The sequence below is a fragment of the Pezoporus wallicus genome, unplaced genomic scaffold (genome assembly GCF_028554395.1).
Source record: "Pezoporus wallicus isolate ANWC-B61680 ecotype Strahan unplaced genomic scaffold, APGP_CSIRO_Pwel_v1 contig_4161, whole genome shotgun sequence".
Classification (NCBI taxonomy): Eukaryota; Metazoa; Chordata; class Aves; order Psittaciformes; family Psittacidae; genus Pezoporus; species Pezoporus wallicus.
Window position 1 is genome coordinate 3,269,008 of NW_026639584.1, and position 19,226 is coordinate 3,288,233.

The 19,226-nt window shown below is 38.0% G+C and overlaps 1 protein-coding gene across 2 annotated transcripts in view; it reads right to left on the bottom strand.

The window, feature by feature from the left end:
* Positions 1-19,226, bottom strand: part of TENM2 (teneurin transmembrane protein 2) — a 679,035-nt gene that overhangs the window by 517,756 nt on the left and 142,053 nt on the right. For both annotated transcript variants that reach the window (XM_057415147.1, XM_057415146.1), the window contains one exon: positions 11,901-12,191. In XM_057415147.1, the coding sequence (XP_057271130.1) occupies positions 11,901-12,126 (226 nt within the window). In that variant the 5' untranslated portion in view covers positions 12,127-12,191. The remainder of the gene's footprint in view (positions 1-11,900; positions 12,192-19,226) is intronic.

Below are 19,226 nucleotides of genomic sequence, written 5' to 3' on the forward strand. Positions count from 1 at the left end.
GGAATAGTGGGAAAAATCCTATTGGTTGGATATTTATTTAAATTTTCTTAACATTAGATGTTTCCTTACATTATATGATAGCTGGTGGAGCTGCCAAACCAAAAAACCTCAGGTGTAGCTCTCTGTGTAATCCCACCATACATGAACCTTTCCAAGAAGTTTAGGCCACATGTGAACACACTGAAAAGTCACTCTAAGAGAAGAAACACAGTGACAGCAAGTACCAAGATTCAGAGCTTAAGAGTGGATAAACAAGCTGATAAGGAAAGAAGAAACATGACAGTGATGGGCATACAGCTGAGAGATGTTTACCATGCTAGGCATAGTAAGCATACCTGGGCTGATAACCTGGGCAAAGGAAGCAATGCAAGGAATGGAACAGAATAGTGCGAGGTATCCCTGCCCATGGCATGGGGGCCGGAACTGGATGATCTTAAGGTCCTTTCCAACCCAAACTATTCTATGATTCTATGATATTGGTAAGAACTTCCAAGGAAAATGTTTATTAAGCTGAAGAACAATCACTCATGGTAATTAACAGAAAACCAAGTTTGACTTTCAAAATTACATCGGATAAACTACACAGAAGGGACATTTCAGTGCCAATGATCAAACTCTTTTCTTGTAATCTAACTCAAGCAAGTATCTTTGTGAAAGCAATGATTGTCACAAGAAAAACAGAGCTAACTAGCAGCATCGAAAACAAGTGTAGTTACACAGAGCTCAGAGAACCAAATCATAAGACAACAGGCACTGCTTTTAGTGTTATGTCAAGAACATTTTCAAGCATCAAATTTAGTTTGCAACATCCAGTTTTTGTCTAAGGTTTAGAAAAACTAGTTCTTGAGTTCTGTTTCCTATAACATCATTTTAGATGAGTTAATTCCTCTCTCCATTTTCTGGACTTGATAAAACTCAGCTAAAATGAAGTCTCCTACTTTACCTTTCACTGCATTAAGAAGAAACAGAACAGGGTTTGTGGCGGTTTTTTAGTTTTCTTGTATAAACTTCATGCATCCATTTTAACAAGGTTCTTTCACACACACAAACATCTGAGACCCATTCCACATCACGTATCAGAAGCAGCATTCCTCAGAGAGGTTTTTCTCCAGAGTTTAAAAAGTATCTTTTCATTCTGAGCTAAACAGGATGTAGGGATTGCCACCAGTGGAGGAGTAGGAATCACCAGCAGCTATAACCCAAATATTCTAAGGAAATGTAAGCAAGTAATTACAAATAAAACTGCTTACATTCACGTGACTTGTTTGGCAACAGCAGTATAACATAAGGGAGGCTGCTACAATTCATAACAGTATCTTGTAATAAAACAGCTTTATGCATCCCTCTCAAACTGTTTAGCGCTCAAATCTCATCAGATGGCTGAGTAAGCATTACACTTTGGGACAGTAAATCTCTGTTTCCAATATGGTCTACATTCACAGGCATGTACTTTTGCATTCACTGTAAGACACTTCCAGCTGAGCACTCATATAAAAAAATTGCAATACATAAAAATATCTGCATGCTATTTTGTTTAGCCAGCTATCCAGGTTCTGAAAGAGTTTAGGAAGCATGATGGACCAACAGCTCAACAGGAACCTACTGCTACCCAGAAGACGCTAATTTGAATCTTGGATTTATAAACATGGAAGTAGTGTGAAGGGGCTATATGTGTACAAGTCTCAGTCTCTTCAACAAGTCTTCATCTACCACAGTGAGGCATATACAGCATTGCTATGATACATTTTACTACCTTTACAGAAAGACTAAAAGATTGGAAAGGGTTTAGAAACAAGCAACAGATCTGAATTCATGACAGAAGATGCTCTACTTGGACAGACAGATAATGGATAGATAAAGCTCACAGAAAAGACAACTGGCTTAACTGAAGAATCTAACTGCGTACATCAAGAAAAACACTGGGCATTATGGGTGCTCCAGTAAAAGAGAAAAGGGCATCACCAGACCTAATGGCTAGCAACTGAAGCCAGTTTCCAGAATCCAAAGAGAAACTGGCATCTGCTCTTCACATGGAGGCTGGCTTTTTACAGATGCTGCTCACCAGTGTAAATGGTGGATTTTCTGTCTGTTGATGTTTTCCGGACTCCAGAATGTGTTTCATTCAAGGACAGATTACTGGGATCAGTGTAGAAATAGAGATGAAAGTTAATGAGCAACTGGATAAGAAGCCAAACAAGGTAACTGGTAGGTCTTCTGATCTTAAATGCTGAATTCAGAGACAAACAATAAAAAAAAAAAAAAACAAACGAAAGAAAAATTGCTGGGCCTGCTTACCCAATTATACTTGCTTCTTGTTTTCTTTTTACTAATTTTGATTCCCATTTATAGGCTTTAAGTGAATTGGTTATCAGCACTTTGACCCAACTCCAAAACATCCATGGTTATCTAAGGAAGAACAGGAGGTTTGGGTAGTGGTTTTGTTTGTTTGCTTAAAAGTTTCCTATGTTTTTCTAAGTAAACTGGGTGCATTTGGGTCCAGTCACAATATTTGAAAACCTTCTAAAAATCCCTTAATCTGTTTGAGGTATTAGGAGAACAAACAGGGACAAGAAAACAAACACAAATATAGTAATCATCACCACAGACCAACCAGTTGTCCACCAAGTCTAGAATTTAGTCCTCAACAATGTTATTGAAAAGAACATGGGCAGAAAAAATAAGGTGCAAAAGACAATTACAGAGTAAACATAATAAACACCTAAAGCCTATTCCCAATGCATTTGAACTGAAAATGCACTTGTGCATTGGAGCTGTGAATGCACTCTGGTGCTCATCCCATCTTCCACGCACTCCAAAAAAATACAAATGACTAAGCCTTTCCTTCTTTTCCTGAAGATGTGGACTTTAAAAACATCTGATATCAGACAGCTCAACAATGTATAATCCAAAATAGATGCCTTTGTTGGTTTAAAACTTAGGGATTTCCATTTTCTTTAAATATTTCTTTCTTCCTGTATTATGAGAAGGAGAAGAAGCAAATGGCTTAACTCCTCCTTACCAGAAACCAAGTTTTACTGGGATCCCAACTTCACAGGAGAAAGAAACAATATTCACTAATGTAAATTCTGGACTATGTGACTTCTGAAGACTAATTTTCTGGTACGAGCGCAGGATGCAGGGACAAAAATGCCCAATTCAAACCCAGATCAAGCGTAAAAGCTTTTTAAATCTGAGATTTGCACGGTAATAGGTGTATTAGAAAAGCATCTGAATCTCTTCTTTTCATCAGTTTGAGAACACTCACAAGTAATCAGCCTCTTTTCCAAACTCTTCTTGCTGGAAAATACACCCTAAAAAATATCTATGTTAAACTGCAGATCTTACTACACACAAGAACCCAGAGAAGATGGAATATCTGCAGAATTTGCACAGGTTAGCTATTTGTGTTAGTAGGATTAATCAAGAAATAAGTATTTTCACTTAAAAATATCTCATTTTAAAAGGAAAGATGTTATTTCATCACCTTGGAGTGCATTATTTCCCTTTATGATGAATTTAATAAGAGAATGAGCATCCACATGGATGTGTCTAAATATTACAAACTTGGAAGTGTATGCAGTGTATATGAGAAAATGGAGTAGGATTTATAGGCTCAAACATTTCTACTTTCAGTATACAAAGTTTTAGACTTCTGTTACATATTACAAAGGGATGAGAATTAAAAAAAGTACAGCAAGGTTTCCTTCAACATTCAGTTCAGCCCTAGCATTACAAGGCAAGCAAACACTTTGTTGTTTCAAAGCACAAGACCTTTTTCCCGGATACAAATTTGGAACTATAAAGTACAGGAAGTGCAGTTCCTATTAATTTTGAAGTGCTTTTGAAAATATATTTGCATTAGAATGGTAACTACTAAGCCTATTATAGAGTAGGCCTAAGGTTTTAAAAAAAATTCTTTCATTCACAGCATGTGCTAACTACATGAGTGGATACTGCCTATGTTTTAGAAGATGCCCTTTTCTATCTAGTTTGCATAATGCTCATGTAACTTTGTAAATGGTTAAAAAAATAGAACTGAGTTTAACTTAATCACCAACTAATGAGGAGTCCAGTACAGCAGCAGTAAAATACCCAGAAGCTCTTTTCAAAAGCTAAATAATTCTTTAGAAAAAAAGGAGCATACATCTATATATACTTACATATGAGGGAACTGGGGTTCAGTCTGGAGAAGAGAAGACTCAGGGGGGACCTTATCGCTCCCTACAACCACCTGAAAGGAGGTTGTAGTGAGGTGGAGGTCAGTCTCTTCTCCCAAGGAACAAGGGATGGGACAAGAGGAACCGGCCTCAAGCTGCACCAGGGCAGGTTTAGATGGAGCTGAGGAACAATTCCTGCCCCAGAGGGTGCTCAGGCATTGGAACAGGCTGCCCAGGGCAGGGCTGCAGTCACCGTCCCTGCAAGTGTTCACACAGCGTGGAGACAAGGCCTCGGTGCCGTGGGTTAGGGGTGGCCTTGGCAGTGCTGTTGAGGTATGATTGGGCTGAGTGATCTTAAAGGTCTTTTCCAACCTGGCTGATTGTATGATTCTGTAGATGCCTGGGAAATCCCTGCATGCTGATTCTGCAATGTAAACTGTAAACAAATGCTGATTTTTAATAATGATCACTAGAGAAAAACTGACAGGAATAAAAAATTATTCCCCAACAGAAACCGTGTGTGTACACAGAATTCACATATTATGTCTAGCTGGTTGTTGTTTATTCTACAAATACATATTAATATTAGAACAGTACTGTGCTTTTCAGCACTGGTCATATTAATTATTACTGGCATCCTCTGTCAGCACCATCATTTCTCTATATAAAGTTTCAGGACAGAATATTTCATTCAACTCCATCTTTACTACGTTCACCTAGAACAAGATTCCCGGTAACACTTTAACCAACTACACTGTGCATTTAGCTTGCCAGTTGGTTACATCCTTTCCTTAGCAATGACATTTTAAATACTTCAACATGCTGTACTGCAACGGCCTCCTCTGAACTGCCAGGCTGAAATACATCTCCTGCCATTCAGCAGTATCTGCTCTCTCAGAGGAGCACTCACTGGCCAAGATCACAGACTCACGGAACCACCAGGGCTGAAGGGCCCTTTGGAGATCACCCAGTGCAACCCCTGCCAGGGCAGGGCACCCAGAGCAGTCACACAGGAACGTGTCCAGGTGGGTTTGGGATGTCTCCAGGGAGGGAGACACCACAGCCCCCATGGGCAGCCTGTGCCAGGGCTCTGCCACCAGCAATGGAAAGTTCCTCCTCATGTTGAGGTGACATTTCTTGTGTTTCAGCTCACGGCCATTGCTCCCTGCCCTGGCACTGGGCGCCACTGAAAAGCGTCTGGCACCATCCTCCGGGCACCCACCTTTGAGATATTGATCTGCCTTGATGAGATCCCCTCTCAGTCTGCTCTTCTCCAGACCCATTGTGGCCTCTGCTGGACCCTATCCAGAGCTCCCTGTCTTATACTGAGCAGCACTGGACACAGTGCTCCAGATGTGGCCTCACCAGGGTTGAGTAGAGAGGAATCACCTCCCTCAACCTGCTGCCACACTGCTCCCCGTGCACCCCAGGACACTCTTTTCCCTGCTGGCCGCAAGGGCCAGCTCCTAGTCAACTTACTATCCCCCGATACTCCTAGGTTCTTCTCAGCTGAACTGCTCTCCAGCAGGTGAGCTCCCAGCCTGTGCTGGTACCTGGGGTTCTTCCTCCCCACGTGCAGTACCAAAGATGCCGATCTAGAAGCTGCTCAGCTAGTCGGATAGGAAAGGGAGCAAGAGTTGAACCTTCATTCAACAAGCCTGTGTTAGACAGGCTGACTACTCAATAATTACTGCCAGTAGGTCTGAGCAACCAGCCACACCCAGCAAACTGACTCACAGCGTATGAAGATAGCAAGTGGTGAAATGCCAAGAACGCCGGATGGCAGAGGAACGGAAGTAGAAAGTAAGAGATTTCCAGAACAACTGATTTAAACTACCATGCACAAATGAGGGAGCTTGCTGCTCAAAAGGAAATAAAAAAATACAAACCAAAACCAAACCAATCAAATAAAACACCCTAACAACAAACAAAACCCACAAAAGAGCAAGAGAAAACAATTCATGCGTCTGCACTTGGAAGTAACCTTGAAGACAGAGTCTATTCCATGACGTTTCCCTGAAAAGCCACTTCCAAGCAGATTTCCTTTTGATTTTGTGTTAATTGTGACTCAGATCTAATACACATAAAGTTTTAGTTTAATTCCTACTTATCAGCAGATCTTAATACCTGCAGCTCAAAAGGCCACCTGACACTAGAGTATAAATGAGAGGAGGCATGTTAGATTTTGGGTTAGACTTTCTTACATTTTCCTTTCCTAAATGCACTTTTGAGAAGGATGCTATAAAGTTTTGTACTTTGATTTATTTGCTGTTTTAATAATGCTGCTACATAGCTCCATTATTTACAATATCAGCAAAGAGGAAAGCACAGATGAAAAGTACTTTCATGTTTCTAAATCACTTAACAATAAGAACCATATAAGTTTTTACAATTTGGGAAGGGAGAAGGTAGGGGAGGGAGTTTTCATTCAATGCCTTTGCTTTATTAAATAAGGTATACATATTAAAACATAAATCTTTATTTCTTACTAACGCCATGCTTTCTAGAGTTTTCTCACCTGAATAAATATTTCACACTGGGATCACGTATCTCTTAGGTAACCATTAAAACAATGTAAATCTTGATTCATCAGCAGTGGAAGTTACACATGTACACCAGTTCTAACAGGAAATTTGCCTTGAGGGCTTTTTCACCACACAAACTACCCTGCATCTGATTCCACATTAAGGGCTTCCTATCCAAGCTTCTGCCACCTGCCTCTACCTTGGATTTTCTTTGATTATTTAAGAGTATGGATACACTGAAAAGCAATGTGTTGCAGAATGCCATCCAAACCCAATCAGACAAACTAAGAATGTGCTTCCTCTCTAACCAGCATACAATAAAAAGCTTTCTGTAATGTCTTTAATCCAAATGTACATATTGAGCATCTAATTTGCTAAAGGTCACAGGTTCTGGAAAGAAATATTAAAAGTAGAATGAGTAAGACTCAGTTGGATTTGGAAGGGATATGCAGACTTGAGCCTGAAAGTTGAATATGACTTGTGTCTGATGACAAGATAATCAAAATCTAATTTTGGTGTTACTGGGAATAGAAGCAGCAAGTCAAAGCCTAGTTAGTCTGAGAACCTGTGACAGCAACTAGCCCCACCATACAGCAGCATATCAGTCACTGCCAAACACAGAATACCAGACCACAATAACTTTCAATCTGGACAAGCTTAATCACTCTCATGAAACGTTCCTACTGCAATGTGCTTCTTTGGATGTGTCCCAGTAAATTATTTGGTGAAAGATTTATGATGTGAAGAAGAACGAGAAGTAAAAACAACATTCATTTTTCTCAGCAATCAGAGCTGCCCTAAAGTAGGCTGTAAAAAATAGAAGGCAGATTCATCAGACTGGTTTGGGCTGCTTTGTATTTGGGGTTTTGGTTTTTTTTTATTGATTTTTTTTTTTTCCTTCAAGAAACCTATTGAATATATATGGAAAAGAGATGCAGTATGAAATACCCAAGAGATTATGAGTAGTATGGCATGGTAACATAACTGCACGTGGAAGAAAACTGAGTGCATTACACTTCCCAAGTGCCCCTCTCTGAGAATTCTACCAATATAACAATTTTCTATTTGATGTTAATAAAAATACTGGACAATCTTAAGGGATGTTATAAGAAACTTATTATAATCATTGTCACTACTAGTTTCTAACTCCCGTTAACATACCTATAGCGTTAGAAAAGATTAGAAAGCATGTTTGTACATATAAAAGAATAAAAAATGGAATTTGAGCTGACATACAGAAAGGAATTGGCTGCTGTTCATTACTGAAATTATCTCACTATACAAAAAGAGATGCAGTCACATACACAAAGCAATTCAACTGTGGTAAAAAAGCCAAAATATGTCAGAAGGCTGTTAGGTCCAGTTTAACATGATTGTCTTTTCTAGACTTCTTTTTACTAACTTCAATCATATACTGTAGTTGTTCTAACGTTTCACAGCAGAGATTTACTGCTAAACTAGGTCTGACCTGAGAATGAGAAAGCAGTCCATTCACTGTAACTATTGGCTAATAAATTTTGCATCAGCTGAAGCCTGGCTCAAGCAGAAACAAAATCCATGAGCTATGAATGCCAAGCAGGGAACTCTGGAAAAGCAAAGTTTTCAATCACCCCTTTGAAGCCCAGTTTAAAACTCTTAACAACTTATTACAGTGTTCTTTTAAGTACAATTTGGTTACAAAGAATACTTGAAGAAAAATTGCCTTTCAAAGCAACCTCTTTAAAGAGCTTTTCTAAAATCCTCATTTTTTTTTGTGTTACAGGAAATCTACCTTCACTGTGCTGTGTCAGCAGATGAAGTAAGAAAGAAGGTATTTTCTTTAAAAAGAAAAAAAAAAGTAAAAAAAAAAAAAAGTTAAAGTTTGATAATTGGTTCTCTTTGCTGGAAAAATACATGGCATAGAGAAAATTCACATATTACCAGAAGATTGTAAAATATTCAAATATTCAGAGGTGGCTGAATCATTGTCAAGCTTTTGACATATCCTAGTAGAAAGTATAAAAGTTTCTATTCATCTTAAAATACAGCATTCAAAAAAGGACTCCTCCACTTTAAATAAATCTTGTGATGTTTGAAAGTTCTCTCAGATTCACTGAAGGGCTGCATTTTTGAGATTGATTGACTAATGAATATCCAGTGCAGGTGCTGAATTACGAATACATTTCTATCTATAGTTTACTATATTAGGGAAAATCTAAGACAAATTAATGGCATGGACCTGTCATTTTAGCCAAGAACTTGAACACCTGTTTTGAAGATGGCTGGAAAAAAAGCTCGACACAAAAATACTAAACTTATCCTGGATCACTTTGTACAAATATTATTACCGATACATTAAAAACAACTGTAAAAGTGGGATTCTATTATTTAGAAAAATTACAGGTAAACATCTTAGAAAAGATCACAGTAAAAGTTATGCCAGACTAAGGAGCTTCAGGTAATATACAGTCATGTCATCCATCAATCCTTTATACCAAAACTTCCAAATTCCATGCCAGAAAGCAGCATCTACGCCAAAGAGGAACATACTTTGGTAGGCGCATTGGTCAGCAATTAGTAAATAAGCTTATTTCAAAACATGCAAATGATGACAAGCTTTAAAGTTATATTCTCAGAGCTAAACTTCCAACAACATTTAATTTTCCTATCAAATGCTTTATTCACACTAGCTTCCAGAGGGATTTCTATTTCGGAGATCTACTCTTTCATGAAGACAATCAAGTCAGAACAGAATGACAATAAAATACTAAAGCAAACAAAATGATCTGTTTCAGACTTCTGAGCTCTGAATATAGTTTTTATTATTAGCATTCCACTGTCGAGCCATCATAAACAAAAATGGAAGTAGTACAACTTGGTCTTACGCTTCACAGATTTTCATAACTGAGTAATATATGATCAGGCAGCAGCTAAAACCAACTTCTTTGAGCAGTTCCAGTACCATGGTTAAACCAGATATTTTTTCAGGAAGTCAAATGCATGTAGCTTTGCTAACAGAAGAGACAAAATATTGAAGAAGATATCTACAATTGCTTAAAAATGTCAAGCTTTTTTTATAATAGAAGAATAAAAAATTCTCTAAAGACTATTTATTTTAAGCATGTTTATTTCCTACAGAATTTAATCCCATCAAAACACCCACTCAAATTTAGAATAAATTTACATGTATAAACTCCTAGATGTCTGCAGCTGGAAACTGCATGTGTAAGATGTAATGAACAGGATTTTCTACTGTGTGAACCACATTTTTATCCCTACAACATTAAAGTAGAAAGTGAGAACATGTACTAAGCCTTAACTTAATTTTTGCCAGTTATCTCAGATTTCATGTCAGTAGAGAAACTGTACACCCAGAAATATACCCAAGCTTTCAAATACAAGCAATTGTTATACAGACTTATTTTCTTAAGAAATTTGCTTTCTAAACTTAACAAAAGCAGGAAAAGAAGGACTTACTGCTCATATTCAACAGACATGTAGATGGCACTGAGGGACATGGTTTAGTGGTGGACTTGGCAGTGCTGGGGTAAGGTTTGGACTTCATGACCTTTTCCAGATTTTTTTCCAGCTTAAACAATTTTGTGATTCTATATTATTTAACAAAAACTGACTTTGGCTTTCTAAAATAAATGTTATTCATTGAGACACAACACCACAGACTAACGGAAAGGGGAAAAAAACATAATACGAGTGTTTCAATTCAGTTACCAACAATTTGCAGTCCCCTTCATAAAGAGGGCAGATAAGAACACATTAAGAGCAGGAGGAGGATGAACAGTTGTCAAATCAGTAATCAAGAGAAAAAGAACACCCTCATGAAATGCTGAATAATGACCTGGAAACTAAAATGAGGCACTTGAGCTGAAGCATCAATCATCCAGATAGGGAAAAGTAATATTTAGATGACTCCTGTACACAAAGGCTGAACAAACCACAGTGAAAATGGCTCCGGTAGCTCATATGATGTAGCTGCAGTTTGATGGGTTCTCTCTAGTTAAATACCTATAAGTAAAGACAGACCCTACAAGAACAGAGATTACCTCAGAAAACAGAACTGGATGTTTGATAGATCAAGCACAATGCAAACACCTCCAAATGTCTGTACACAGATGTGAGAGAAACAAGGGATTAGACAAGGGTTTAATTAGAGATGCTAATTAATGGATATTTTGATTTAAAGGTGAAAGCAGACACTGACTGCTGGCAGAATGCATTAACAAGTTGAGTGACATGATATCATATATATATAAAAAAGAGCTTTCATTGAACGATCTCCACAGAGAAGAGTAAGAACTTAGAATTTCTTGAGTCACAGTATCAGAAATATGCAGTAGGGAACTATCACATGGCTTTAACAAGCACATACATAAAGTAGTAGAGTTTCAGCAATTCAGGTTTTACTGGATAATCTGCCTTCCATAGAGGGGGCACAAAGGGCTGTACATTTGTATCTCAAAACTGCCTATACCTTACTTGATATAAAGCATATCTGATTCTTCAACTAAAACTAAACCAGGCCATTTATTTTAAAACCCATATCTAATTGTTGGCTGAATGACAATTTAATAGGTCTATTTGGTCAAGTTAACCAGATGATTGGATACTGTTCCTATGAAGCAATATCTACTAATGGCTTCAACACACGACTTCTGATTGATTCAGATAAGTGAATACCTGAATGAGAGTAAAACATTTAGTTATTGGACATAACACGTATTTAAAGTAAGAAGCCTTTTATAAAAGAAGAGATTGCTTCACCATGCTTACAAGTTCACAAAGGCAGGTTATTTCAAATATTCTAGGATCTCAATGCTGCAATAACATTAGAGCCAGTTATAAATGTAATTAAACAGGTTTTCTCCTTCCAGTTTATATGAGGTGAAGAGTGAGAAGGAGGAGTAAGCAGTGACAAAATGAAAGCAGAGGAAACAACACTCCCATTCCCACACTTAAATTATAACAGTTAGGAGCAGGAAAAGAATTCCAAGGCACCTGATTAATAGTGAATATAAGTTGGCCATATGGGATTTTACCATAACAGTGTTTTATTCTGAGAAAAGTACGTAATTTAACACAAAACAGTTGAAATGGTAAAATGGTATCCATTCTCCTACAGTTCTTTCATTAAACCTCCTTATAACACTGGTTACTTTAACAAGCAACAGAGGTTGTATACTGAGGATTACTGTAAAGAAACCAGTTCTACGTTTAAACAAACCTTGTCTTGGAAATTCATCCGACTCCCTGTGAACAAGGTCAGAAACTCGATTTCCATAGTGCATCCTGGTGTCATGATCATACGCCTTCAGTGTCTCACTTGAGCTGTAAGACTTCTGAGTTGGTACTCTGCAGTCTTCACTATCCAGTGAAGAACTTGTATAGCGACACTCTTTTCCGCACCGGCCCCTGGTCAGAGAACGGTGTCTTCTGTCTTTGATATCCATTATTCTGAGTCAGGTAGGGTGTTTTCAGAAAAGCCACTCTTATATTTGGGGCCAGTCACTGTCACCTAAAGCAGGAAAGGATAACAAAAGAGTGAGTAATGTTGTTACTAGAGTTTGTTTTATTCTAATTCCCTTCAATTATCCTTGAAGAACAAGGTGACACAGATCGAGAAGAAAGAGAAGACCCACATGACGCATCCTTAGAAATTGAAATAATCACCCTGAATGGGTGGGGGAAGAAAATAAAATGCTACAAGAGAATGGCATTGTATCTAAATTATCATCTTGTTGAAGTGTTTAAAAAATAAGGATAAAACAAAACCACTGTTATCTTTTGATTTTTGAATGAGCACTGATAACAGCACACAACTGACAGAATCGTATTTGTTCCTGTCCCTGCAACAGTACAAAGTAAAACAGACTCAAACCAGCTTTAATTCTTTCCATTCTTCCTACAGGAGGGCTTGCAATTAAGAAAGAAGCATGCAGGAGAGTTGCATAGAAGAAAATATTCCTATCCAGCATTGATGCATCACAAAGATGTGTGTTATCCCTGAACAATGTATTCAGAAGCAGCAGCTGATTCTATTGCCCCTGGATAATGTAATCGAAGCCCCTGTTCCAAACAAAAGGTGGACCAGATATCTCAGAGGTCCTTTCCAGCCTTGATGTTTCTGCGTTTTCATTATTCTCTGAAAACACTTTAGGAATTGGCTGCTCTTGGGCACCACAGAACATGACTAGAAGCTCCTCTTCACAATCTCTCAAGAAGACCAGTTTATTCATTTCAGCAGCTGGAGATCTTGAAAATTGTGTAAAAAATATCTTCTTGCTCACTGGAGCAGAAAGAGAGATTCTTACATTCTGCTTAATTAGGACACCCTTACTGTGGCATATATACTTTAATATATGCATAGTTAGCATGCATAAACCACAAAATGAAAGATACTGTTGAAAGCAAGAAATACACTAAGCATAAGCACCCTAACCACTGGGGTACTCATTATTTTGAGTTGGTATTATTTGGGTGTGTGTCTTTCTTTCATGGCATCCCATGCCCAGGTCTGTGTATTTGTCCTGAGAAACCCTCATGACAAAGCTTTTTGTTGGGAAGGAAATCTACCTACACAAAGAATACCCACATTTGCTAACAAGCAAAAATCAGAACTAAACCTCTGCTTTTCTATTCCTGGCTCAGAAGGTGAAGAAATGGTTTTGGCAAATCTAGCTGGGACAGTTGAAGACATTTTCTTTCCCGTTGTCACTACAGGATGCTCAAAAGCACTCCCCACAGAATGGGAGTAGGTCCTGCACACCAGCTGCACCCAGTCTTGGGCCAGAATCAAGAAGCGCTTCAGCAATACTATTGCTTCTGACAAAGCTACCACCAAGGTAACAAACCAGTCGTGGTAAAAACCCCAGAAGGCAGCCCTGTCTCTCACTGTTGTAGTTGTTTGAGCTGATAGGAGAGGAGGTCATAACATTGGTTTAAGTATTGCCTAAATCATGGCTTTTTGGCTGGAATAGCTTTTGTCCCTAAGAGAGAACAAACGTACTTGGCCAGAGGAACTAGTGAACTTGAGAAAAGGTTTATTGGCTTCATTTAGACTCTGACATTTAGACTTGTTGTGGGTTGCTTTTTTTTTGTTTTTGGGGTTGTTTTTTTTTCTTTCTATATTTCAAAGAAGAAAGTTAGGTAACCAGGAGAAACAGCTGCTTTAAGCCACGCACAGATACTCTGCAATCTGTGAGCAACACAAAGTGTAAACATGCTTACTTTTTTCTCCTTTCTCTCTTATTTTTAACCATGATGGTACATTTCAGAGGGGGAGAAAAGGAAAAAAACAACAAGACCACAAAAATCACAAAACAACACATCCAGAAAAGCCAAAACAAAATCAGAAGACATTCAGCCCTTAAAACTGGGAGGGTTAGTTTAGAATTTTAGATTAAAGATAACAGAAGACTCAATATATACTCCCATTTCTCACCTCTCTGACTGTCCAGTGGCTAAGCTGACTTCTCCATATCCAAATTAAGTTCAATTCTTTGATCCTGTAATATTTATTAAACTGTAAAGTATATTAACACTGGTGGCACAAACACTTGCTTGAAGTTTGAGAAGATACATGATCATTATGATTAACAATGCCTGGCTCTCTGATCCCAGTCCAGTGCTATCTCATCAAACTGAAGTATCAATAGATCACAAGTATAAAACACAGAAGCAGGTGAATGCAGCACCATATTGAGCAAAACCTGCCAGTTACTCTCTGGATGTCTTCGTGCTACTGGTCAATGCAAAAGCCTATTGCTCCACATGAAGTCTATCAGATCACAAACAGCTTTTGTTTTTATGATTGCTAAACTTTAAGCTGCCTGGCCTGATTTCTGTTGTTTTGGAAAGAACATTTAATTCCTTGTTACTACAGTTTAAAAGAAGAGTTCTGTCCTGGGTTCAGCAGTAGCAGTCATGTTTCTCCTCCTTGGTGGCTGGTGCAGTGCAGTGTTTTGACTTTCGGCTCGGGAACAGAGCTGATAGAGATGTTTTGGTTTGGCCAAGGACTTTGTGAGCCTCATGCTCTGCCAGGGAGGAGGGGAAGCCAGGAGGAAGCAGAGACAGGACACCTGACCCAAACTGACCAAAGAGGTATTCCATACCACAGCACGTCATGCCCAGGAGGTAACTGGGAGTTAGCCGGAAGGGCTGAGAGACTGCAGGGTTGGAGGAGGTATCGGTCGGAGCTTGGTCGGGCTTGGGGGGCGAGTTATCGGTCAGCGGGTGGTGAGGTGTTGTATTCTCTTCCCTTGTTATTTCCTTTATCATTATTATCATTGGTGGTAGCAGTAGTGATTTGTGTTATACCTTAGTTACTAAACTGTTCTTATCTCAACCCGTGGGAGTTGCATTCTTTTGATTCTCCTCTCCGTCCCTCCGAGAGCAGGGGGAGGGAAAGAAAGGGGGGGGAAGTGAGCGAACGAATTACCTGACTGGGTTTAAACCACGACAAGTTCACAATGACTGAGCCAAACCTTCTGATTCTTTCCATGATATCAGCTTCTTAAAGCATCTTCTTTAAGAAAACAGATATTTTTTAATTTTTCCCTCAATAAATATTATTTTGTTTTGTGCAATTACAACTACAAAAATAAAAGGAAATAGTAAGACAATGCTCTAATGTTGATAATGCCAAGAATATTCCCCAGTAACCCTTATGTGCTGAATATAAGGCATCAACATCTGCATGGTTGGCACCATAAGAAGCACAAGGAAATAAATGTAGAAATATGATAAATCTATTCCAACAGCTTTACTTTGAGCTTTCTCATGGAAAGTCTCATTACAAGAATCAGACACTGATAATTTGGTGAAAGATTTGACCTTTATAACTATTAAAAATTTCTTGAACTTTAGTAAATTTTAAAAGATGCTTAAAAATATTACAGATAAAGTGAAAACATTCTTAGGGGGTTTATTCAATGACATGTTCATATTTATTACAGTACTTCTTAACTTTTTCCTAATTTTTCTGTTAACTTGAGGAGAGATCCCAAGCATCTGAGACTAAATACATATACCTAAATGCAACAAAATATTCTCACAGATTCTCCTCTCATCCTCCTCTCTGTTTTGTTCACAGAAATCCTCAAAGCAGTCAGGCAACAACAGTTCCACAGCATTGGCAACAAACTGCTCTTCAGATTCTGACAACAGTATCACCATACATGGCTTGAAATGTGATGAAATGAAATTGTAACACACTTTAGGAAAACTTGTTTCACATACTTATCTTAAATAGATGAAATACTGTTTCAGTTCTACGCTAAATACCTTCCCTGTTAGAATGTGAAATCTTTATGCAATCTATTCCTGAAAGGTAAAATTTGATAGCTTTGGGTAAGCGAGAATAATGGTTAGATTCAATTTGGGTTTAAAATCCCTGATACTTTTTGACTTGCCTATCTCAAGGGCACTTTATGAATGGTTTATTTTGAGTAATTGACCTAAATAGTAACTGATTTAATAATTTCTTTTGTTTCAAAGGATTTCACTAAGTCTGCTCACATTGACCCACTTATACTACAGAGTAGTACTACCACTAACTGACTTCAACTGTTTTTCTCATCTATCAGTGTCTTAATTCTCTATGAAGCACTAGTAGGACCCCCATCTAACTTTCTGAGTAAGGTATTTATGGCTTGCAAAATTGTTGGTCAAGTTTCAAAGGTGTGTAGTCTCACACTATAGATCTAGACCTTCCACAGACAGGAAATCAAAAGCAATAAATGGGACATGCTCTATTTGCTGCTGACATCTATCTCATGTGCCGCAAGCTGCACACGTCTAATAAACTTTGGACTCACTATTCACCTTCTACAAAACTTTTGTGTTTATGTGAAGCAACTATTTACCTGGACATGAGTACTGCAGTGATCACAAGAGAGTAAGTGGTAACTGTGGGGTAGTTTAAGGATGCTAAAACACTGTGTGTTGAGGAGAGAGGAGAGAACTGAGGAGCTTAGAAGTGGAAAAGAGGGGTTTGTTTCAGGGGCCTAAAAAAAAAAAAATTGACCACTTCTTGTGTTAGCAAAGTCAAATCAATAGGAGGCATGCAGAGAGGACTCAAAATGAATTTTAATGGCTTAGAAAAGCCTACGCTAAAAGTCTCTTTAAATTTGAAGTTGATACTTACACTGATCTTACTTAAGTTACGTGCTTGTTTCTTGTATTTTCTAATGATCCCTTATACTATTAGAGGGTACATGGTCATTAGAACTGCCACTCACAACAGACAGAATGCAGTAATCACTTGGAAGTTCAAGAGAAAACAAAGCACTTCACATTTACTTTGTGCCCCTAAATAACCTAGCACAACTAGATCAAGACATTACAATAGTGCATACAGTATGAGAAATAGGCTTTTTTTCCCTCTCATTTTAAAAAAGAAGTAGTACACCATGTACCAATCTGTTCATTAAAAAACAGGTCTCATAAAAGCCTGTACTCCTTTTCATCAGCAACAATTGGAAATAAGCTTGTGATTTAGAGATTCAAATGCTGTTCATTATTTTATGCAAAGACTATTTTTGAAATGAGAAAATTCAATAATTCAGCTTTGGCATAGTACAAATTTTCAGGGAATAAGTAAAAGGGTTCTTTAACTGATGTATTATTTTCAGATTCTAATACCGGTGAAAAAGTACATCTCTCCTGGATCACCTCTGCCTTTTAAAAAAGGCAATAAATAAAATGTGGGTTTTTTTTTAATGAAATACTACTATAGTCTGTACACTTTGTTACATAAAATAATGTTGATGACAAGTACGCTGTTTTTGATCTGAGCCAAAAAACAAAGCATATTTGGACAGTCTGTTTGGTGTAATAATGCAACCTCCATTTCCACTGGTAAGTCTTCCTTCTGATTTTTTCATACTCTCTTTTTTTTTTTGTCACTCCAAATACTGAATTTTCCTTTCAGGGTAGCTACTCTATGTATTGTGTTGAAAATTAGGCATATTTAGTGTGACATGTGAAATAGCTATTTCAGAGCAGTTTTGATGAATGATTCAAGTTTAAGTAATAGAAGACATACAGTGCTTATAGGCATCCTGTGTTGTGCTGTACTGCAGAGAAAAACTGCTTTTCTTACCATTTTTTTCTGTCAGTAAATAAAAGCTATAGGAAGCATTTTCAGACTAAGGGCAGTCAAAATCGTACACACAACAAAATCAAGCACTGTGCCAAAGCTTTATCTCATGTATGTGTTTTTATCAATGTAAATATACATATTTTTATTTCCAGGCTATCTTCTGAGATTTCTGTACTGCAGGAACTTCTTACAAATCCCAGAACTGTTTAAATCTCTTTTGAAAATAACATCCCATTAAAAAAATAACATGCCATTAAGAACTGATGAAAAGCCCAGGAGCTACTAGACAGACAGCTTTCTAACAGCTTTAGTCTCACATCATGCACAGGCTGCTAAGGCTTAACCCCTTATTTTCCACTGAGTGTGGGGCACAGGGGTTGATACATGTAAGCACATCCTCCTCTCTGTACTGAGAGGCTTCAGAATGAAAGTGACACTGAGGATAAATGGGGAATTTATTTCTAGCAGGTACTTTATGTCAGTTGAAAAAGCAGGTAGACAAACTCAGATACAAATATCTAAATGTTATTAAACGTGGCTTCTGGTTTATGAACCTCATGAGCTGGGATCACCACAGATTTGGAAACCACACCAGTAAAATTTCACTATTAGCCAAACATCTGCTATGAACTGTGTGCTTTTTCCCATCTGAGAACAACATGAGAAATAGCAGGCTTCAAAGTCATGTAATAGGTTCTAGAGTGGGGAGAAAAATACCGGCTTTTAAGCCTCCATCACACAAACCTAATGAAGTGCCTCAGTGAGCCCACACAGTATATTTACATGATTATTCTTGAAAATTTATTTTAAACTCACTAGACTATTATTTTCATCCTACATATTTCAGCAGCTGGTCATCACAAGATTGCGGCAACCACCATGCTGATTCCCACCCTAGGTGTTGCATTGGCCATTAGGAGTAGACCGTGTCCCACTGACTTGGAAAGATGGTCATGTTTTGTGAAACGTGAGACACAAGCAATGAAAGAGTACAGAATGTCCAAATAGCAAAGAGTTTATATCTTTTTTTCAGAGAAGGGCTTATCAGGGCACGCAAATTAGTGCTAAGCAGAGCATGACATATAAATAAGGCTGAAATGACACCTTCTTTTCTTCCTAGATACACGGAGGTAAAACGATAGAGAATTTGAAGAAGTAAAGAAAAGAAAGTAGCAGAATAATCTTTTTCGTGTATCCTGGAGTTTCTCAGCTGTGTGAAGTTTCCAAGTTTTGCCCATTGGGGAGTGTTTTTCCCTCTTTTCTGAATGAGGCATTAATATTGCCCCCATTCCAAACACTGCTCAAGTAAGAAATACCGAAAAAAAGAGGGTTGACCCAGGGATAACATATTTCCACTCCTAACTCACAGCTGCTTACAAATATGCATTAAGCTTTAAGATAGCCATAAGAGCTAAATCTGTATTATCTTTATTCTACAGAAAAAAATGA